The following is a 23884-nucleotide window of genomic DNA, read 5'->3' as shown; positions in this document are numbered from 1 at the left end:
GGCCATGAAAATAACCTGAAAACTGACATTTAACAGTGAACAGTGAACAGATTCAACAACAGATCCTGCTGCTGTGATTTTCAATTAACTGTTGGTCCAACATTTTAGAACGTAATTACACCAAATAGTATTTTTACTGATAGACAAGAACATAGCGGAGGGATACCATTTAGGAGAGATAGTTCCTATTTATTTACTTTTATTTTTAAATACTAATTTTAGTGTAAATCAAGAAAAGAAATGCTAAATGACAGACCAATGACTGCTTTATTGTCTTCAAAGCAGGATCTGTTATTGAATCTGTTCACAAACATGTTCAATGTCAGTTTTCAGGTTATTTTCGTGGCCTCATTCAAATGAATAGAAAGTAAAAATCCGAACACTACAAACTCGTTCAGCTGCATCTGATCTTGGTGATTAGTTTATATTCTGGTTTTCATGGTGGTCAAGTGCCAAATAACCCCCATGTTAAAACTAAGTGGAATACTCTGCCGGGTCAGGCGACTCAATATCCATTTACTTTCCCTCTGCAAAATAAGGAATAACACCCTGGTTTACAATGTCAAAATAACATGAATGAGTTAAACTGTCAGAGACAGTAGTTGACAGGAAAGATCCATAGGATATTCCCACAGGGGAGACCATCCAAGAAGATGCAATCAGGAGATGGAAGGAAATGACCATGAGATACAGAGGGGAGGGCATTGGTAGCTGCTGTACAGGAGACGGGTGGAAGTGTGTGTGTGTGTGTATGTGTGTGTGTATGTCAGAGGAAGCTTAATTAAATTAGCAGGAACTGTTTCAGCTAAAGAACGGGGGGTGGAGAAGAAAGGATAAAAGGAAGGATAGATGGATGGAGGAGAACTGTTAAACTAATGAGATTAAAGTGGAGAGGATGGAGGGTGATAAAAAGGGTGAGACTGTTAAGAAAAAGAGAATGCAAAAGTATATATTATGTGTGTGTGTGTGTGGATGGGTGTGTGTTCGTGTATGCAGCCCCTTACAAAAAAAGGCACATGAAAACCCACATGTGAATTCACAGCACGTGTGCATTTTGGACGCATGTTGGTTTTCATATGTGAATGTGAAATTTCCCCCCTTCCCATGTGAAAATAACATTTTCAGCCGTAAAATTAAGTTTTCACATGTGAAAAAACCCCCCGTAAATTTTCACATCTTAAGTAAAAACTGGCATGTGACGTCAGAATACAACGTGAAAAAAATACTTCACATGTGAAAACCAACATGCATCCAAAAAACACATGTGCTTTGAATTCACATGTGGATTTTCACATGTGACTTTTATGGAAGGACAAGTGTACTTGCACACCTTTCACTATAACACTCACACACACACACACATTCTCAGATAAACTTAGTGGCACATTGAAGTGTACAAATGCTTGAAATTCAAAATTTAAGCTACCAGACAAACTGGGGAAGATGATAAGCAAAGTAATTCAAAAGCATAAGAAACATGAGAGAAAGATGAATTGTTTCTGTTTCTTACCTTCCTCTTCCTCCCTTCACATTCTTCCTCCCTCCCGCTCTGTCTTTATCTGCCACTATAGAACAGATGTGTCCTTTCTCTTCGTTCCTTCCTCTCTTCTACCCAATGAACTCTGTCCCTCTTTCTCCCCCTGTCCATCCCGCCCTCCGCCCATATGCTTCAACCCCCCCCCCCCCTCCCCTTCCCACTGTCATGCCAAATCTAGGCTTGCACGAGTGTGTGTGTGTGTGTGTGTGTGTGTGCCGCAGAAATAACCTCTTTCTTCCATCTAAGAAGATTTGGATTTCTCTCGCTCACCCTCTGTCACTCACTTTCCGGCTGGTCAGCTCCACATCCATCGGGAATATAATAAAAGACTATTAAATGTATATGAAAATAAATGTTTTTTTTATTATTTTAAATAGAATTCCTGTGTCTATGAGTCCTGGCATGGTCTGTAAACAAGTAAAGTTCCTCTGAAAGCCTTTTTACCCGGGGGGGGGGGGGGGGGGGGGGGGGGGATTAGTGAGAGTGATACAGCAAAGATGGTGGGTTTAGGGTGTGTGTGTGTGTGTGTGTTTGCGTGCAACATCTGCATGTCCGTGTGTATCTTCACTCATGGCGGCATTAACATTTTCATGCAATCCTCTTAACGGAAGGGATTAAAAAAATTAAAAATGAACTCTCTCTCTCTCTCTGCCACTTTCCTCTCTGTCTCTCGCCCTTTAGTTTGCGGTTCTTTGTATTTAAGCCATCGTACCAACTGTTAGAGGGATAACATGGCCGGCCATAGTGACCTCTTTCTGTAAGTACAAATGATGAGAGATGGACGCTCGGTAAAGACATTCCACTCTATGTAATCCAAGTTGGTTTCTCTTCAGAGAGCAGAGGGAATCAACTGGAATCACCTGTTGGAAAGATCGACAAGGAGAGAGAGAGAGAGAGACAAGTGCATCTGGAAATGTACTCCCTCCTTCACATTTGTTTTCTGCATATTCTCATATTCCTCTAGTTTGTTATATAACACACACTGTATATCTTCTTCCACTTATTTCATACTGCATATCCCCATATTTTGATGTATTTTCATGCCATACATATTTTCATTCATTTCATTTCATTCATTTATTTTACTTTGTCTCAGTGTGTTCTGTTGCTGGTCTGGTGTTGTAATTCTACTGTTGAAAGCTCTCCTGCATGTTCTAGTGTTGAAATTGTCAGCTGTGTTGGTAACGCTTAATTTTGCGGGTTCCTAATAATTTCCTAGAAAGGAACTATTAATTTTTCTATAATTAGAACATAATTTCATGGTTCTTTCCAGAAAACTTCCCAAGAAATTAACAGTTCCTTTCTAGGAATATTGTTAGGAAATTGTGGACCCAGAAAATAAAGCGTTACCGCTGTGTTATGTTTAAACACCCTCCGTATTGCTATAGGCCTATTCTTATTTATATTCTATATTCTTTGCTGTATCCTATTACTGTTCGTCCCAGTTTCCCCACAGGGACCATTAAAGTTTCATCCAATCTGCTGTTTGTCTCTGGAGGGACGATGGCTGATAGAAAAAGCACATGTAGGCTTGATGGTGTTTTTACAGGGAAACCTGATTCCCCTGATCTGATCCTGTCACAGAACACACACACAGGGATCCAGTTACTGACTGATGCTATTCACTTACGCGCTCTCTGATCTACGATTTAATGGGATTGCTTTTCTTTTGTGCTGCATTGAATTTACCTATAGTGGAACCAGTTTGTGATATGTCTAGGCTGTCTGATAAGTTCCTGAGACAGCATGTTTTATGCTATCTATGTACTCATGCTATTGGTAGCGAATGGAGCAGTAGACATTTATTCAGCAATTTTTCACGTAAAAATTTGGGAGGTTGGAAGGCTTGCTAAAAGTTTAGATCAGGGGCGCATTAGCAATATTATCCTCCAGTGGAAGTAACAAATTAGGCTACAATTAGTCTACTCTCATTACTGTGATTGAGTAGCTTTTTTGGGTAGCCTACTTGTAGTTTTTTGAAAAAATGTTGAGTCAGTAGGCAAATTTTACCTTTACTTAATGACTGAGAATCATAAATATATCTGCGTCAAACCTTTTCAAGCATGTGACCGTAACATTAAATGCTTATATTTATCTGTGATAGTAGCTTAGTTAGCATCCATCCAACTCTGTATTGGTTTGTGTTTGCCTGGTTGTTGTCTAGCTAGTTTGCTAATAGTTAGCTAGTTCCCTAGTTAGGTGGATAGCAAATTTTACCTTTACTTAATAACTTACAATCATAAATATATCTGTGCAAAACCTTTTCAGGCATGTGGATGAAATGTTAAATTAACTACACACGTAAAAATAAAGGTGCAAACTGGAAACGAAAATGCTTCTTCGGAGTGATGCCATAGAAGAACCATTTCTGGTTCCACAAAGAACCTTCAAAGGATCTTTTAATATCCAAAGAATATGGTTCTTTGGGATATTAAAAGGTTCTTAATTCTTAGTTATTGGATGGTGGGAGATGGCATAAATGTGGAAAATAACCAAACCCTCCTTACCTTTTACTCTAAGTACATTTTACATGAGCTGGCTCCTTCTTACTTTTATAAGTATATTTTTACAACAGTAATTTTACCTCTACTGAAGTAGCCTAAATCTCAGCAAAGTAGCAGCATTGTTACTTAAGTACTCTTTCCACCTCTGATCTTCACCATTTACATCTAGTTATTACATGTACCAGACCTGTTTAATAGTATTCACAAATAACTACTAAGCATTTGTTCTAACCTACTTGGGGTAGGCTACCAGATGGGTGGGGCTTACTGCATTGGGACAATTCAGATAGTGTGTCAGAGTCGTCTTTGAAATAGTGGAAACTCAGTGGAAGTCACTGTTTTGTCCTGTGTGGCAGTATCCCATCCATCTGGTACTCCAAACTGGTTAAAACAATATAAGAACTAGTTAGAAATGCTATTTGACCCATTATCTGATAAATACACAGACTTAAGAAAATAATTGAATGCTCTTTATAAAGTCAAATTTCTGGGGAAAGTTGAGATTAAAAGCTCCTTCTGTCACCATGACAACAGGCCACTTCCTCATGAATGCAGTAGCTGGCAGGGGTCAAAGGTGACTTGGGGGTAATGGGTGATGGGAGCTGGGTGGGTGGGTGTATGTGGGGGGGTCTTGGTAGATATGTGAATGGAGTTGTGTGTCTGGGTCTGTGGGTCCCGTCTTGTTGTCGTCCCTAGTAACAGAGATGCTTTTTTTTGGACTGCATGGTGTCTCTGTTACCTCGATGAATGACCCTCTCTGAAGTGCACCCATGGGACCCCTCTGCGCACATATACTGTAACTGTATTAGGGTTCAGGGAATCAGTTTAGATGAGGGGATTCCCATAGACAACCAGTGTAGTATTGATCAATTCTACAATAAATATGCAATCAACCAAACTGCATCATATCCATCATATCAGAGGTGGACCACACTGACTAGACCAGACCCCATTTTTTTATAAAAGGGCAAAATTGAACCGTTGCATTAGGCTACAGTATATCGCTCTAACCATTGTCTGGTGACTTGTGCATGATGCCCTTGTCAAACCATTTCAATTAGCTGCCATACAAATTCGAACAAATGAGCAGAACAAGTCTGCTGTAAGCCTGAAAATTACTAGTCACAGGCTAACAGGCTAGTAAAACTCCTCTGACTGGGTGGCATGAAAATGTTATTGACACTGACTTGCCCTGGATGTTGTTCTGATGAGGCTGACCTGTGGTGGGCGGCGATTAGATGGTGGTAAACCCCCTGGGGAGCTTTCTGTGGATTAGAATGGAGGTCCATGCTCAGGGTCCAGGTCCATAAAGAGCCCATTGTTCCCTGAAAAAGCCCTTATTGCTACTGTGGATGCCAGACCACAGAGGACACTGGACTTATAGGCAAATAAAGAGAGTAGGGTTCAACCAATATGGTTAGAAGGCCGATATTCAGTGTCTTTATGTTTTTTTCCATTTTCATGCCCAAAAATACATAAAAAGAAATTCAGTGGCCATGGTAGAGCATAATGGGACACTAACACCCCCCCCCCCCCCCCCCCCCCCGCCCCCCCCCCCAATATCTTCAATAGCGGGGAAACTCAGTGATACAATAGGCCTTTAAATGAAGAATTCATTTACAAAGAACTTTATTGAACAATTAAATGAATGAAAAAAAAATCTTCATGTGAGGTTTTTCAGACTGTTTTTCTGTAGCTGTGGTCAGGGAGGTTTTCATCATTGTAAAGAAGAGCGAAGATCAAGCAAAAATCCCTCGAAATCAATTTGGAACCTTGGTGACCTATGACTAACAATTTATCACATTGACCAATATAATAATATCTTGTCAGTCATTAGTTAGAAATTATGCCTGTTTAATTAGCTTTGGAAGTTTTGGTGGCAAATTATATTATATGCAGGGACTTTGTCTTTGCCGCAAATATGGCTTTATTGAACTGACGCAAGCGGATCTACAATAGACATTCAGAAACGTACCTACTTGGACACCGCTGTATCTGATGAGGGCCTGGGGCTGAAACGTTGTATCCTTCAAATAATAGTCTGCAAGCACGTGCGAACGTCTTGTGCTATAGCATACTGGTTATATTTCCTATGTTACTTTCCAAGAAGGAGTGTATTGTCTACGTTTAATTTGGATGCAAGAGCTAGAACACATTGCGATGAACACAGTATTAGAGTTGCCTACATTCAGGTTAATTATTCAGGTTGTTTTGCTGATGACAAAATATTGTCACGGGACAACACCAAAGGAAGTGGAGATGCCGGGGATTGAACCCGGGGCCTCATACATGCAAAGCATGCGCTCTACCACTGAGCTACATCCCCTATACGGCAACAACATAAAACATCATGGTATAGATATCTGTATTGGCGCATGTCATTTCACTTTTGATTTAGTAGGTTTCGTTATGCAACATGTAATGTAACTCAGTCCGCAGCTAGTCGGTATTTTCATGGGACGACTGCAATGCGTGGTGACTCGGCCAACATGGTCTGCCTGCACTACACTTAGAACGTCATTCAATAATATGGTGTTTTAATATGGCCTCGCTCCTGGGCAAAAGTACATACCTCATAATGTATGACTCAGGACCTTTTCTGATTCATTAGGAGTCACTCTTCGATTCGGCTAACACATAAATTACCAAGCAGCACTTATTTCAATAAAAATAAATCTACTTTTATACTTGGCTCACACTGCTTGCTACCGCCCAAAACTATGGTTGATGAAGGCTGCAGTACGTTAGCTGGCAGGGGTCATAACATACGACCAGTGAAATAAGGTTTATTGAAATAAATGTTGCCTGATGGATTATATGTATATCGACATAAAGGGAGGCTACTAACGTTTCAGAAAAGATGTAAAGTCACATTTCATGTGGTAGCCTAGGTACTTACAGCATTAAATTGCCTGTTCAGTTTAGGATAGAGGTTCGAGTGAAGTACTTTCAACGCAAGAGAGAGCGGAACGTAGACGTGTTTATACTTTTTCTGAATTATATCTGAATAAAAGCTATATACGAAACAAGACGGTGTGAATATACACTAACTAGGTTCAAGTCTGTGGCAGTCTGTGGGAATTTAGCGCCACGTTTTGATGAAATGCAGTAACTACATCACAAGGTGTTCCTACCTTCTATCGGCTTCCTTCCGCTAGAAAGGAAATAGCGTAGCATTAGCTTAGCATCGGGTCTCAAGCTGCGTCAAGTTAGTAGGAAGTAGTACAAATAAATTTTCCGGTTTAGCGATTTGTATTCAAAATAAAAGCGTAGAAAAAAACTTGAAAATCAAAGTGTGAATTGAGATTAAACGAACTACATAATAATATCTAAATAAACTGGGGAACTTCTGGAATTCAAATATGTATATATTGCAAATAAGAATATTTGTGGCATTGTTATTGACTAAAAATGGCACAGTAGCCAAAATGACATGGTAGTGGACATCTTTCCACGTTATCTGGCGTGCTTTGCATTTGAGTTTGAGTTTGTCCTGCTGGCTTCGCAGTTTCTGGTGCAAATTTGCACCAGAAACTGAGAGCACCGTTATAACCAATTTATTCCTGCTGGTTTACAATGGGAAGCCTACTGGAGGTCCCATACAGCCTTTATGAACAATTGTGCCACTGTTATAGTTGATATTAAAATGAACTGGTTGTATGTTGTTGTTGTTGTCTGGATTAAGATTTGTATTTATTGATTTTTGGAGCTCTATATATATCTTGCATACGTCTAAGTGGGTATGTCTGTAATTTCAGGCCAATAAAGCATTGTTAAAGCAGAGAGCGAGAGAGAGAGAGAGAGAGAGAGAGAGAGAGAGAGAGAGAGAGAGAGAGAGAGAGAAATTGTGTTGTGTTGAGGATATTTTGTGGAAAAAAATATTTAATAAGGTTTTTATTTTGAAAATGTTGAACGGAAGTTCTAATTTTTGTCTGGCACTGGTCTTGACAGCTGTGGGGAAGCTAGCGGTGGTGGTAGCGGCAGAAACACATTAATGAAACACCATGGCAGACAAGGCACAGATACAAGAATCGATTAAAAACCAAGGTGAAGTCGTTCGAAAATTAAAGGTAGAGAAGGCGAGCAAAGACCAGGTCAGTATTCCCAGCAGGTTTAGCATTGACTTGGACTGGTATGGATGGCTTCTTAACATGCGGTGAACAGCATGTCCATTTGAACGTTGGGCTAAACTCCATTCAAAATCTTTAAATTGAATGTGGCCTTGCTTATTGGGCTTGCATACCTAATAAGATATGACCCAAGACCTTACCTGAATCAATAGGAGCCACCTTTTAATTCGGCAAATATAAAATCCGCCAAGCAGTACTTATTTTAGTATATGTTTTTACTTTCAATTTGGTTCGCCTGTGATTCCCACAACCTTCTTAGACATCAAAATACACCGCGGTGGGAGGTAGCAGGCTGCGTAAACCTATTCTAAAAGTTGTGGTTTTATTTAAATAAGAGCTGCTTGACGGATCATTTATATGCCGAATGAAGCAGAAGACTTAAAGGATTCAGAAAAGGTCCCAAGTCATGTTGTCCGAGGTATACATTTTTGCTGATAAGCAAGGCAACATTAAATTGCCATATTTTTGAAGACATAACTGCACGCATTGGGGCTAGTACTTATCCAGCCGGCTATCATGTCAGTCACATTCTTGCAGGAAAACCGATTACTATGTAGCTGGAACTACCTGCCCCTCTTCTTGTTCTTATATTCATCATAGCAAAGCTAACTCGTGATGCTAAACAGGCTAACTATCAAGCTAACTAGCCTTGTCGGCGAAGGACACCGGCCTCCATTCATCTGTCAAGTTAGCTCCTGCTAACAAGTTCACATTGGCATAGAATTGACATAAATGAAATAGCTGGGCAAGAAATGGGGCATTTAATTTGTAAAAGGGTACTGCTAGACCACGTCGGCACAGCGTAGTGAAACATTGAATTTACATTTCAAAGCATATGTCTCCTGAATATGTCGCGACAGCTGACGCAATATCTTGCCTTGTTAACTTAGACAAACGTTATCACTGATCTGGCTGCGCATCTAACATCTTAGAACAAATAAGCAGGCTTTTCCTGGTGCCGCACAGCCATAATACGTTCCGTGTTCTCAGATATGGAGAGAACGTCATACCAAACTTCGTTCAAAGATCTGACAGTTCAATACTGCCTTACCTATCGGCACACACACACACTCTTCAATTCGGCACAAATCCAATACATTAGGCAGCGCAAATTCGACTTTTGGAATTGGTTCACCTTCTTAAAGTTGAGATTCTATCAAAATAAAGTTGGTTGATCACCTGTATGCCGAATTTTCCAGTGGCTCCTAGTGATAAGTACAATTTCTTAAGACATGTTCTGCGAAGTTGTACATTGTTTGCCCTAACCAAGGCCACAGTTTTGAACAGAGTGTGACATTCTCTTCATGCAAGAGAGGGGACATATTGGGGCTATGGTGCCCCCAGTTAATCAGTGGACATGCTCCCCCCTTAATTTGCCTCAGCTTAACAGTCCACAGATAGCAGCCTTGGCTCGGTGTCTCTTCACTCATCCTATTCCACTATCCCTGCTCAGCCATTGTCAAATGATGTCATCTGTCTCTCTGTCCTCTTCTGTTTCCTTGCCTCTTGCTTAGTCTGAATTCACTGGGATTGAGTCAGGGGTTGATCTCACTATCATACCCTGAGTGTCTCTCCATAGAACCTCCTTGGTCTCTCCCCATTTCAGGCCCTTGACTCCTCTCTCAGCCCCCCTTCCTCTAAAGTCAAGGCTTTTATGGCATTGCCAGTAGGAGAAGGAGAAATGATGTTAGGAACTGGACTTCTGGAGGTTTCTGGCTACCTTCAGGGTTCCCACTGGTCCAGGAATTTCTGGAATATCATGGAAGTTACAGAGGTGTTAGATGGAAATTTGGGTCATTTGATCAATTCACTGGGGAATATCAGGGACTTTTACAAATGTGGAGTGAAAAACATTATGGAAAAGTCAGGGAATTTTACATCAGGGCCACAGTGGGAACCCTGTCTGTCTGTCTGTCTGTCTGAGCTGTGATAGGCTGGCTGGTTTGATTGACTCGTGCGTCTCATGTTCTATCTTTCACGCTGTGATGATGATGATGATGATGATGATGATGATGCGTCATGCCCCGCCCTCCCCTAGTGCTAGGGTTGCTCACCACTTTTCTCCTGTTCTTCCTGCCTGACCCTGGATGACCTGGTTTACCCTTCATCATCACCATCATCTACCTCAACGTCTGGGGAATCCAACCTCTCTGGACTTTCCTGGGCAACTCATTTCTTGGTTCTGCCTCTTCTGACTGTTGTGATTGGATGCCATGGCCGGCCCCGGGCAATACCATTGGACAACGCTGCACCTGTGATGCACTCCTGAACTTTTGGTTGACCAATATCTGGACTTAATTTTTTTTTTTACCCTTTATTTTTCTCACCTGTGCTGGGATGAACACACTGGGCGTGTTTACCCTTCGTGCTTGTGCTGGTTTGCTGGGCTGTCGGACTGGAACGTGCGTCCGATCTCTGCGTTCCTGCCATGGGATCACTGTGGCTCAGGTAGGCCTCTAGGAGTGTGTGTGTATGTGGTGATTAAATGTGCTAAAATGTAACGTAAAGTGGATCGAAGGTAGTTTGTCAAGTTGCTTGCTGTTGCACACGCTATATTGTACAAGATGTCTGTTGGCAAACAACATCCACAATGATGTTGATGTTCACACAGTTCCTCTCTCTCCTGGTGTGCCTGTGTGTGTGTGCGCAGATTGATGAAGAAGTAGCTAAACTGCTGGAGCTGAAGGCCCAGTTGGGAGGAGATGATGGCAAACACCAGTTTGTTCTCAAGACAGCCAAGGTAAGACCAGACAGTTCACCAATAGCAGCTTCCATTGTAATCTACAGTGCTTCCTGCAGCCACACACACACAGCCTTGTTTATTCAGGAAAATAATGAGAAATTCATACAGAGCATTGCTCATGACACGATCACACCTGCAGTTGGTTTACTTTGGTCTGAACCAGAGTGGAAAAGTTTACTTTGTTGCAATTTTTTGCAGGTGGGGTGGGGTGTAAAATATCTGTCCACCACAACCTCCATAAATGTTGTTTCTGTCACCATTAGTTGGTAAATTGGAGTATTGCCAAGTACATTTCTTTTTTTTCGTCTTCAGACAACTTGAAATATGACCAACATTAGCTGACACTAAAGAACAACTTGCGTAATACTAATCAATTCTTGAAAGACTGACATTTGACATTCACAAAGCCTGTTTATGCAGTTCAGCCCACTTAGTTAACACTTCTTTTTTTGCGACATTTCAAAAGTTTGCGTAAAATTCACATGACAGGGTCTCTCTCTGTCAGGGAACGAGGGACTACAACCCCAAGCAGATGGCCATCAGAGAGAGAGTCTTCAACACCATCGTTAGCAGTTTTAAACGCCACGGAGCTGAAACCATCGACACACCCGTTTTTGAACTGAAGGTAGGCAGACACATTCACACATATGTACACACTCACACAAACACACATACTGTACATACACACAGTGGCAAACTTTCACTTGATGTCATCTTTTATATGAGTGGGACCCTTCATTATCTCCATGTTGGGGTGTTTGTAGGAAACATTGACAGGGAAATATGGTGAAGACTCCAAGCTCATCTACGACCTCAAGGACCAAGGAGGAGAGCTGCTGTCCCTCAGATATGACCTCACTGTATCCTTAGAAACCACTCCAAACCCCCAACCACCAGCTTCTTATACAACTAAACTGCATGCATCACTTGGTGAAACATGGACAAAAATTAGAGCCACTGTTCTCTGTTGGAGAGACCCTTATATGTCTTATTATGTCTTATCAATGTTGTAACTAGGGTTGGCTGATATGGGTTTTTAAAGGTGCTGGTATGTTTTTTTTTTTTGATTAGATCGATGATTATTAGACCACTTTTTTGGGCATTTTTGCCTTTATTAGATAGTTTTACGGTGAAGAGAGATAGGAAAGACTGGTGAAAGAGAGGAGGATGACATCCAACAAAGGTCCCAGGTCGAATTCCAACCGAGGACATTGCGGCATGCGACCCAGCCAACTGAGCCACCACGATGCCCTAGTCTCTGACCCTTAAAGGATAATACCGGTGTAATCTTTTACATAAGTCTAAATCCTCTGATGTATTTGTCAGTCAGAAACTCCTACTGGTCTGTTCTACTGCAGGTTTGCCCAACCTCCCGGAAGTTATAGGCTCCCATTGTTTTCAAAAATCCATTAAAAACAGCTTGTAGAGACGTACTGCAGCATTGACAGAGAACCAGTCGTTTGTCCTTGACCTGCTCTCCCTCAGGTGCCCTTTGCCCGCTACCTGGCGATGAACAAGATCACCAACATCAAACGCTACCACATCGCCAAGGTCTACCGCCGTGATAACCCAGCCATGACCCGCGGCCGCTACCGGGAGTTTTACCAATGTGTGAGTGTTTCAGTGTAACTGTTAGCCTTGAGTCAAAGCTGTGAAAATACATTGTTCTCTAGTGCCACTCTAGTGTCCCACCTAAAGAGCTGGTTGTTTCTAGCAGCCACAAAAACCCACAGCTCTGATTGACTGGCATCACTAGAGGCTCCACCCCCTCCCTGCCACAAACATAATTTGATTGGTTGACTCCAATAAAGTCAACTTTCTACATCTTAACCCGACCATGTTCTGATTTGCCTATTTCAGAGGAGACATTTATTCTGAATACAACTTTGGCAAAACAACAAATAGTACATTTCTCACTTTTGCACTGTGAAAAGGAACATCCAAAACTGTCATAACAAAGATTATCCATTAGCCCCCCTCTAAAACATTGTACACAGTATCTTTTTCATAGGAATGACTCAACATCTGTGTGTGTCAGGATTTTGACATCGCAGGGCAGTATGATCCCATGATCCCTGACGCCGAGTGCCTGAAAATTGTCCACGAAATCCTCAGCGAACTGGACCTCGGAGAATTCCGCATCAAGGTCTGAGATGTCAATCACGGTGAATCCACAGATGAAAGATGTGCAGGCTAACAGGCTATCAGTAGGTGTTAACTCTGTAACCACCTCCTCCAAATCCAGGTCAATGACAGACGAATCCTGGATGGGATGTTTGCTGTCTGTGGCGTTCCAGATGACAAGTTCCGCACTATCTGTTCAACAGTGGACAAACTGGACAAGGTAAGTGTTAATGTGTACACTCCTTTTATATGTTCTTTACGGTAAACACTGTTTCCCGACGGTACTTACTGTTGGCAGGGCGTGCATGAGTAATCTGTTTGTTCCAAGGAGAGGCCAACATGGTGGCTCTAGCATGGTTGCTAGAGACAAAAGTTAATATCTGGACTCGAGTTACAGACCTCGACAAAAAGAAGCAAGCCCTTGCTGTTGTTTTGGGGCTTACAGGCAGAGCTAGGGAAACGGCTATGGAAATCCCGATTAAAGACTTGGACAGTGACAACGGTATGGTAACGTTATTAACGAAACTTGATGGAATGTTCCAAGAGGAGGAAAAAGACTGTGTATATGAGGCGTATTCTCATTTGGATTGCATTGCGAAGGACAGTTCTGTTTCTGTGGCGGACTACGTTATTGACTTTGAACAGAGATATAATCAGATGAAAAACTACCACATGACACTTCCCGATGCAGTGTTAGCCTTCAAGTTGCTAGACGGGTTCATCAACCGGAATACAAGTGAACCAGGACGTGGCATACTTGACCGAGCAAAAGGTGTCATGGAAGGGGACAACGTAATATGCAGAGTGGAACAGAAGCAACCACTACCTGGTACTAATCCACTGGATAAATTCAGTAGGAGATCTAAATGTGCTATTTGTCAGAGCACATTTCATTGGGCCAAAGACTGTCCACTGGAACACTGGAAGTGTAGAGGAGTGCAACATTACACTGTTTACAAAAGACTCTGTCTGACTCAGAGATTTTTTTAGCAGAATCTTTGGGATCAGCTATTATTGACACTGCATGTACACGCACAGTATGTGGAGGGAAATGGCTGGATGATTATAGTAATGACCTAAGCCGAGACCAAATGAACAAAATGTTAGCAACAGAGACCCACAGTAGCAGACCGTTTCGGTTTGGAGATGGAAATCTAATATATTCCACCAGAAAAGTGAAAATCCCTGCTAAAATAGGGCAGACAAAATGCCATGTTGAAACCGAGGTGGTTCCGGTGGATATTCCATTGCTACTGAGTAGAACATCACTGAAGAGGGCAGGAACAATTTTGGATATGGAAAATGACAAAGAAGTGATGTTCAAACAACCTGTACCTCTCGAATTCACTAGTTCTGGACACTATTGTGTAGACATTAGAGATGATAGTGTTGAAAAGAGTAAAACTGAAGATGTGGTCCTCACAGTGACAGAGAACATGTCCTCAGATGAGAAACATAAAGTATTGCTGAAGCTTCACAAGCAGTTTGGTCATGCATCTGCAGACAGACTTCAGAGACTTATTCACAGCTCAGGCAACAAAGTCAAGGAGTGTACCACTATCTTACAACAAATAGTGAATCACTGTGAGATATGCCAGGGGCATCTCAAACGACGCTGCAGGTAACACAGACAGTGAACAGAATACAGACAATGAACAGGAGAACATCAGTGTCAGTGGAGAGGATACAGGAGAAGTTGTGCAACCACCCGTGACACAAACTGAAAAAGAGAAACATGGTTGTAGTAACCCCACCTCTTCTGCATGTTTAACATTAAAGACAGGACAGATTGTGAAGTTTATGGACAAAGATGGTGGTATTCCACATAGAGCCACAGTTTTAGGTCGAGCAGGCAAAGCTACAGGACGAAACAAAAACTGGTACAACTTGCAACATATAGAACCTGATGGCAGTGATGGACTAAGAGTGTATTGGTATGTCACGTGTTGATGGTCTTCACATTGAATCAGAGAATGGGGAAATCCACACTCATACTCTGTGTGGGGATGCTGATGTGCTCATAACCAGCGACATTTCTTTTGAGACAGCAAAACAGGAAGAGATAAACATCTGGCACACTAATGATGTTTTTGAGGAAGTTGAGGATGTAGGTCAACAGTGTGTTTCCACTAGGTGTGTTTGCACTCTCAAAGATACCTCACAGGGTATAGTACCTAAAGCACGCTTAGTGGCGAGAGGTTTTGTGGAACTTAATATCCAAGAGTTACAGAAAGATTCTCCCACCTGTGCTTCAGAATCTCTTAGATTATTGTTGACAGTAATCTGTCAGGATCAGTGGGATCTCCCTTCAATGGACATAAAAGTCTGCTTTTCTGCAGGGTATGGAGCTGTCTAGAGATATTTACATTCGCCCCCCTCCTGAGGCAGGTACTGAAGGTATTCTGTGGAAACTAAAGAAATGTGTATATGGCCTTGCAGATGCATCACTTTATTGGTATAACAAAGTGAAGGAAATTATGCTGAGCACAGATGGTAAAATGTCACAAGTGGATCCAGCAGTTTTCTGTTGGTTAGATGAAGAATGTAAGGTTACTGGAGTACTTGCATGTCATGTGGATAGTTTTATTTGGGGACGTTCACAAAACTTTGCTGCTGATGTAATTCCTCACCTGAAGCCTAAGTGATGGTATAGTACAGATACATCAGGACAGTTACATTAAAAACCTGCAGCTTATTCACATGGAAGCTGCACGTGCTGTACAAAGGCATGCACCCCTTAGTGAAACTAAAGAGAGCAACTCCGATCAAAAATAGTGCAGATTCTTTGGGTTGCAAAACAGACCAGACCAGATGTGATGTTTGATGCCTGTAATTTAGCACCCAACACAAACAATGCTACAGTGCAATCTATTCATGAAACAAAGTAATCCGTAAATCTTAAGTCTGAAAAGGTGACACTCAGTTTTCAACAGTTGGGAAACAATGATGCTCTGAAATTGGTTGTTTTCAGTGGAAACCTTCCTGATGGAGGTACACAAGGGGGGCATTTGATTGTTCTCATGGGAGAAAAAGGAAAGTTTTCTCCTCTCTGTTGGCAGTCCAAGAGGATCAGGCGTGTGGTGCGCAGCACACTTGCAGGGGAGACCCTTGCAATGTCAGATGGAATAGACAATGCTTTTTCTCTGGCTGTTCTCTTCTCTGAACTCACTACTGGTGATGCTGAACTGAATGCTCCTCCACTGCTCTGTGTAACTGACAATCACTCTCCGTTCGATGCCCTCAAGTCGACAAAACAAGTCACAGAGAAAAGGCTCCACTCTGCAAACAAAAATGATTGGAATTCGAATTCACGCACCAGTGGGATCAGTTTTCGCCTCAATTTTTCTTTTAATGCAGATCAATATTGCACACAACCACGTATCACAACACTAAAAAAGATTCACTGTATATCAATTCACTGCAAATTACAGTCATATACTCTATATATAATATCAATACTGTGTGAAGTATTGAAGTGTTTTGTATCATGAGTTTCTTGACGATATCCAGGCCAATGAGCTAGCATATCAAAGTGAACCATATACATTTTTTCTTTAATCTTAAGCTCTATTCTTTTCCTTCCACCCCTTCTCTATATCTTCTCTCCCTCCTGTCCTCCCCTAGATGTCCTGGGAGGATGTGAAGAATGAGATGGTGAAAGAAAAGGGCTTGTCAGAGGAGGCTGCTGACCAGATTGGGGAGTACGTCAGTATGCAGGGTGAGACTATGAACCAATAACCCGCTGCAGGGACACCGTGTATGGAAGTAATATCACTGCCCAATGCTCGCATCAGTCAGAGGTTGCTTAAGTCAATACATGAGTTAAAAAAAAAAACGTGAATTTGTATTAAAAATGGGATCTGTTCTAGTCAGTGTCAACCACCTCTGATATGGTGGATTTTATGCAGTTTGATAGATTGCATATTTATTGTAGAACTGATTAATACTACACTGGTTGTCCATTTGATTGATTCTAATGACATTGTTATTGGATTCCATTTAAGTATGAATATGTTTATTATTATCCTGGGTTTCAGTGGAGCGTTTTTGTGTCCCATTATCTAAATGCTGTTTTCCACCTGGGGAAAACTGAATACTTGTCATTTTTGGGGAATTCTTTGACATGAAAATGGGGTGAGACTATATAGTCTGCAGTGGTAGTGATGCAAAGTTCGGCTCTTTTGTGAGATTTCATTCTTTATGGGTCACTCAGTGAAAAGATTAGTTAGATTGATTCTTTTTGTTCATTTGATTTAGTTGGCCATTATGCGTGGGGGACAGAGGGAAGACTTCCAGTGAATGATGAACGAGGGTCAAAAGAGTTGGTTGGCTCCACACGATTCTTGTTCACTCGATGTATACACTTCTTTGAATCAATGAGAACCATGTAGACTCAATCAGTGCGAAGCGTGCCTGTTGATTTGAAGAGCCAAGCGCTATTTCATATCTTTTTACCATTTTCATGCCCAAAAAAATTTAAAGTATTCGGTGTTTCCTCCAGAGTTTTATTTTTGTCAGGGTGGAGAAGGCACCATCATGGGACACTAAAACTCTCCATTAAAAGCCATGCTAATGAAATTCTTTAAGGGTTAAAATCCTCCCACACCACACTGATTTCTCTGGTTGGACATCTGATAAAAAATAATAATAAACATATAATGCCTAGCTGCGTTAGGGAGGTGGACAACACTGATTGGACAATATTGGCCCGATAAGTCGTCAAACTGAGATATGGGTCTAACCCAAATTGCATCTGCATTCTGTGTGTTTTAGGTGGAATGGACCTAGCAGAGCGTCTTCTTCAGGACCAGAAGATGTCCCAGAGCAAGCAGGCCTGCGCCGGCCTCACCGACATGAAGCTGCTCTTCAGCTACCTGCAGCTCTTCCAGGTCACAGACAAGGTGAGGCAGGCAAGGGGGGAAAGGATCAAAGGTTAAAAGCTCACAGGAGATGGGTGAGAGAGAAGGGGAGGGGGAAACGAGTGAGCAGTGATATAGTGGAGGCAGTGGCCCTCTGGCTTTCAGTATCATGCCATGTTTGGATGGTTGGTAATACTAAGGATTTATGCGCAGTACCCGCACACAGTGTCCGAAATTCAGTTTTTGTCTCACCTACCAAGGGCTGGTAAACTAAAAAAAATGTACGAATTAGGTTCTGTGTGAAACATTTAGTAAATACATTAGAGCACATTTAGAGTTGTAATTTGTGTCACTTATACAATGGATCAACTTTGTAATTCATCATAACTCATGGGAATAACATAGTTTCAACTAATATTAAGCTAGTTAACCACCAAGACAGGCGTAACAGGAGGAAGTTTTGCACAAGTTTAGATGCTGCTGCTTTGCTCACACTCAGAGAGAGTGTATAGTGGCCAGCAGGCCACCAAAGACAACTTTTACAAGCATTTGGCACTTGGCAGGTGGTGATGTCAAACTCTACCTGCACAGATATTAAATCATTGGTGTGTTCCTATGAGGTTAGACTGCTAAATTGGTTTGCCAATAATGGCCTTTTATCGATTTCTTTTGGATTTATTTCATATTTATTGAATTGATCAATACTACACTGGTTATTATTATTATTATTATTATTGAATGTTTTGGCTGGGAAATTGTCAAATGTAAAGATACTAAATATCAGCATAAAATATCAGCTATCAGTAGGTTCAGTCCAAAAATATCGGTATCAAAAACCCATATCGGTCGAACCCTAGTTTTTACAGTCAAAAAGTGTTGCTTGTGTGGATGGCTGTAATACTTACTTACAATCTTTTAACTATTGTTCCTTCATTACACCTTCTCCTATTCTTTTCTTCTCCTCCTACCCTGCTACTATTACCCTGTCTCTACTTTTCTACCCTTGTACCATTGCCCCCTTATCTCCAGGTTGTCTTTGACCTTAGTCTGGCCCGCGGTCTGGACTATTACACGGGCATAATTTACGAGGCAGTGCTGACCCAGGCGGGAGTGGTCCCGGCCCCGGTCTCCAGCGAAGCCCAGAACGGGGCCGCAGAGGAGAGCGTCAGCGTAGGCAGTGTGGCCGGCGGGGGGCGCTACGACGGCCTGGTGGGCATGTTCGACCCCAAGGGCAGGAAGGTGCCCTGCGTGGGGGTTAGCATCGGCATCGAGAGGGTCTTCTCCATCATGGAGCAGAAGGCTGAGGTAACGCTGGGTGGGGGGTTAAGGAGACACAAAACAAGCTAGTTTGGGTGCCTAATATGGGCCAGATTTAAAGGTCACGTTTTCAGTTTGTCCGGCCTGACATCCTCCTGTAGTGTGAACTGGTCAATCACTTAAATCTGAACGTGTTACGCCAAAGTTTAGCGCCAAACAAGGGGGAAAAAAAACCAGCAGCAAGTTGTTCACCTCCATGTTTGTTCTTATATTAGTGGGAAATTTCAAGTTTTCATGAGATTTGGGGGTTGGATGGCATTAGAACTCGGGTAGTGTGTGTTCCCCATGTCCAACCGGTCGTCCAGTGTGTTCTCCAAATCCAAACATTGATGTCCAGTGTTTTGAGTTGTGCTCAGCCTAACGGTAGTGTGTTGTCCAGGCTTCAGCGGAGAAGGTTCGCACCACAGAGGTCCAGGTCATGGTGGCGTCGGCCCAGAAGAACTTACTGGAGGAGAGGCTCAAACTCACCTCTGAGCTCTGGAATGGTGGCATTAAGGTGGGTGTGTTTGTTGTCTATGTTTTCTAAAGCGCTGGTTCTGAAGGTTCTTCACATCACGGACCCACATTTGATCAGATCACCCAGGAACACACATGGGCAGATTGTAGTTGTTGATTTAGTATTGTGTTGTACAACTGTCTAAACTGTACATGGGGAGATAATAGTGGAGAGAGTTAAACCTAGGATCACAATAGTCATTCTTATATCTTCTCTAATTGGGATAATTTCTAGGAAATTAAATTATAGTCAAACTATTCCTCATTTTCCTCATTCCTGGACACTTTGAGAACCACTGTTAAAAATGATGCACAGTAAATTGACTTAGTGTGCGTGTGTGTGTGTGTGTACAGGCAGAGGTGATGTACAAGAAGAACCCCAAGCTGCTGAGTCAGCTGCAGCACTGTGAGGACTCGGGGATTCCCCTGGTGGCCATACTGGGAGAACAGGAGCTGAAAGATGGAGTGGTCAAACTGCGCACCGTGGCCACCAGAGAGGAGGTACGATACAGGATACACCCTTCCTCACTCACTCTTTATATCTCTGTCTTTCACATATGAAGACAAACGGACACTTTTGAAAAGCCTCTAAAATATCACAGTTGCAGTACTAACCCCACTGTCTCCTTCTTGGCTTTGTCTCCGCAGGTTGATGTTTCAAGAGCTGATCTTATAGAGGAGATCAGGAAGAGGACCTCTGAGGTCTAGCTGTTCCGTTCTGCCTAGCGACAACCTTGGCCGCATCACCCAATTGGTTCAAACACACAGAAACGCTCTGTAGCACCTTGTACAGAGTTCCTTAACTAGTCCTCAATAGAGCATGTTCCGCATCACTGCAGCCCTACAGGACACACACATCCAATCTCATTTTCATACTCTGCTATATTATATGGAGTGTGTGGCGCTTTTTGTTACGCTACTTTCAAGGGAATGCCATACATCTAATATGACGCCGTTTACATTAAATGTAATATGTTTTAGAGTGTCAAGTGTGTGACATTGCTTTGAGTTTGAACTTTGCATCAAGTTGTGCTCTGGGGAACAGATCCTTGATGTTAATGAAACCTCTAAGAGTCTACGCTGCTCCATAGAGCTCTTGGAGATCAGTTCGGTCTCATATGTTATTCATTCAAATTATTAATCAGCCAAACTGATCGCAGAGCAGCATTCCTACAGAACTGCTTCGCCTATCCAGGACCAAGAATGAGGAACTCTGTTATAGACATTTTCTTTCTGCCTGAACCCAACAGATGGTAATGCTGCAGTATTCATTACAGCTTCAAGTCTGAGCTCTTATTAAAAAAAATTCACATTTCTACCTGTAAGAAACATCCCTGTTCTGTCCAGTGTCAAAAATAAACAGATTAAAATCATACTTCTCTGGTCCTCATTTTTCTCAGTACCTCAAATATAATTGCCTTGTGGACTACGAGGAAAGTTGTTTGCACAGCAGCAGCGCGTTCAGTTTTATGAGTAGCCACGGGTTACCATACTGTGATGAGGATGTCCAGAATATGAAATGCTTTAGCTGATCCTCTTGAGTTTTGTTTACACTGCAAGCCAGATTATTGGGTGGCATCGCTCTTTGACGATGAAACCAATAAAACGTTTACTGGGTTTCCCTGCGTGTTCACAGCCCAAGTAATTTCATGTTTCATTTCACAAAACTCTTGTACATCTGCAAGACGATAACGGAATGCCTGAGTGTATTCAGCACAGAACAGAATGGTTGGAAATAATATTAACTAGTGTATCACAGTAGTTGGCACAGCTAAAATGGAAAGTGGATGTTAATGTCATGGTTCTGTAACAGCCAGATTAAGTAAAGCAGATGAATGGCAATTGGAAACAATTTGAATGGGTATTCCCCGTGTCCTTTTCATGTTTTAGCTAGGACACCAATATGAGCCAGTGATCTTCCAGGCACAAGCCCACTTCTCTAACCTTTTGACTGTATTTAAAGGTCCGATATCATGTATAACAGGATTTCCCTTGCCTCTTTGATTATAAAGGAGTTGGATGTACTATCTAAACATGAAAGTATCAAAATGCACAGTCGCCAACTAAATCCACACAATCCATATTAAAAAAGCGAGCCTCTAAACGAGCCGTTTGGACTTCCATAACTTTGTGGCGTCACAAAGGTTCGCTCATTATGATTTTTGTAAGAAATAATAGGCTAACAAAGTGTTTTTTTCAAAGCGGTTGTCTGTTTTATAAATACTGTTTATTACCGGAGAGTTTTCCCTACCTGTAGCAGCCGGGCTGCGGTGTCAGAACAGAGGGTCGTTAATATTAATGAGCCTTAAAGACACAGCGACAGAAACAGCCTGTTCTTGCCAAGGCTCAGAGAGATGCTGGAAAATTAATGTGTAAAAATGGATTGAGAGTGTTTTTTGTACATGACACCACAGAAACAGCTTTGAATGGACCTCAAGACATAAAATAAAACTCTGGGAAGTGGAGAATGTGGGACCTTTAAGGCATTGTAGGTAAGTAGGGCAGTACTAGACTGGCACCTAGTGGTAGTCCGAATCACTGCAAGGTCAATGTCACGTTTATATTCAGCACAATGGTTCATGGTCCAAAGGCATCCCAGTCCCCTGGGTGAGGTTGCATGACATAATTCCAAACTTAAGTTTCATTTGATTACTTGCATCAAATCAGACCATTAAACTGCCGATTCAAACTGGATTTAACCCATGTGGTTGAATGCTCTGAAGAGGAAAACCTGCAGTTTATTTTAGTATATGTTGATATGAATTCTGGTGTTTCAAAGTGTATTTTCAGTTACCATTTACTCAGTTCACCTAATTTCAAGCTCTGAAGTCATACTGATCTACTGAAAGTTATTTTGGGTACCAAGTTTGTGGGCACCTTTACCAAGCAAAACTTGAGGGATGTCATTAAGATACAAGGCATTGCTGAGGGGGGAAATGATTGTCCATATCTTCAGAACTATCCCAAATGAAATCCTTTATCATGGAATCTAGTGTGGAACTAGTTTTAAACTCACCCTGACCTTGGCTGATTTTCATAGTGTCTTACCTTGGGTGGAAAACAACAAAGTATTTTACCATGTAGAAGACAAGACTTTCTCAATCCATCCACGCACTCTAATGGTACAATTTACAAACAACTTTAACACAACATGCTTTATTTATTTCAGCTTCAACCCTAGATTTTCAGTTCAATCCCTTGTATAAATATTCTCAACTTGTTTTGGGGGAGGTGCATGCTATCACAGCACAGTGTTCTGACGTCCGCCAGAGCGCTGCAGGGTGCACGTGCTTTTGGAGCTGTAAAAGATGGCTCCGTTAACTTCAACTGTTCAGAAGAAGGCTGAGATGAAACTAACGAACTTCAATGGAGTTTTGACTGACATGAAGGTGAATAGATAATGACTTAATTTTCATTTTGGGGTGAATTCTTTAATGAGTAAAATTCAAAAGTGAGCGCTCCGTACAGAGAAAGCTGGACTCACCAACAATGGCTGAACCTCTTCACCACCTCTACCCCCACCACACAATAAGACAACATTTAGTTTAGTGATACTGCACAGGATTTCTGGGTCGTGAAGACCTCAAAATTCAAACAGCCTCTCACTGCAATTTGGGGCCACTAACTTGCGAAGCTGCCTAGCGTAGCATTAAAGTCGAGATGAAACGGCATTTCAAGAGTATCTAACTTCCGTATCGTGACGTATTTCCGAGTGAAACAGGAAAGACAGGCGGGACATAACGTTGGGAGGAATTTGATTTGAACGTTGAAAAGTGGGCGTGTCATAACACCCGAAGACACACCGAAGTACCATGCTGTTGCTAGCTAGCTAACTAATGAATCTTAGCTCTGTGCGCTAAAAGTTGAAGATTGATTGATGGGTGGATGTCATGATATTATTGGTTGAAATTGGTTGAGTCCTGCTTACGTAAGCACACGGCATATTTTGTTTTACAGGAAGAAAACATGATTGAATTTTGATATAAGAATACAAAGAAATTGATTTTTTGTGGCATATATTGTTAAATAGGTGCACAATATGACCGGGGATGTGATCTAAAAGGGTTAAAAAGGCATTTTTCATTTCATCTCGACTTTAATGGGCCTTGTTTACAAATCATACATTGACAAATTTCATCTCAAATTGTGTTTACGAACAATTAAAAAAAAACTAT

General features: G+C 41.8%; 1 protein-coding gene and 1 non-coding gene across 3 annotated transcripts; one reads left to right on the top strand and one right to left on the bottom strand.

Annotated features, from left to right (window-relative positions):
- Positions 1-6295: 6295 nt before the first annotated feature.
- Positions 6296-6367, bottom strand: trnaa-ugc (transfer RNA alanine (anticodon UGC)). Its single transcript has one exon. It is a non-coding gene; the product is annotated as a tRNA-Ala (tRNA).
- A 1615-nt stretch (positions 6368-7982) lies between these two features.
- hars (histidyl-tRNA synthetase) lies at positions 7983-21084 on the top strand. 2 transcript variants are annotated; one of them, XM_071920068.2, is made up of 13 exons: positions 7983-8135; positions 10822-10911; positions 11420-11539; positions 11679-11774; positions 12400-12525; positions 12953-13060; positions 13160-13258; positions 16663-16756; positions 17812-17939; positions 18927-19202; positions 19594-19710; positions 20064-20210; positions 20358-21084. In XM_071920068.2, exons 1-13 carry the CDS (start codon positions 8046-8048, stop codon positions 20415-20417), a joined length of 1551 nt encoding a protein of 516 aa, XP_071776169.1. In that variant the 5' UTR covers positions 7983-8045; the 3' UTR covers positions 20418-21084. The 2 variants fall into 2 exon arrangements, with proteins under 2 accessions (XP_071776169.1, XP_071776168.2); XM_071920067.2 differs by lacking the exon at positions 7983-8135 and adding an exon at positions 10249-10619.
- Positions 21085-23884: the final 2800 nt, after the last annotated feature.

Source organism: Centroberyx gerrardi, chromosome 16 (assembly GCF_048128805.1).
Source record: "Centroberyx gerrardi isolate f3 chromosome 16, fCenGer3.hap1.cur.20231027, whole genome shotgun sequence".
In the NCBI taxonomy this organism is placed as follows: Eukaryota; Metazoa; Chordata; class Actinopteri; order Beryciformes; family Berycidae; genus Centroberyx; species Centroberyx gerrardi.
Note: the sequence above shows the minus strand (reverse complement) of the source record. Positions and strands in the feature narration are given on the sequence as shown.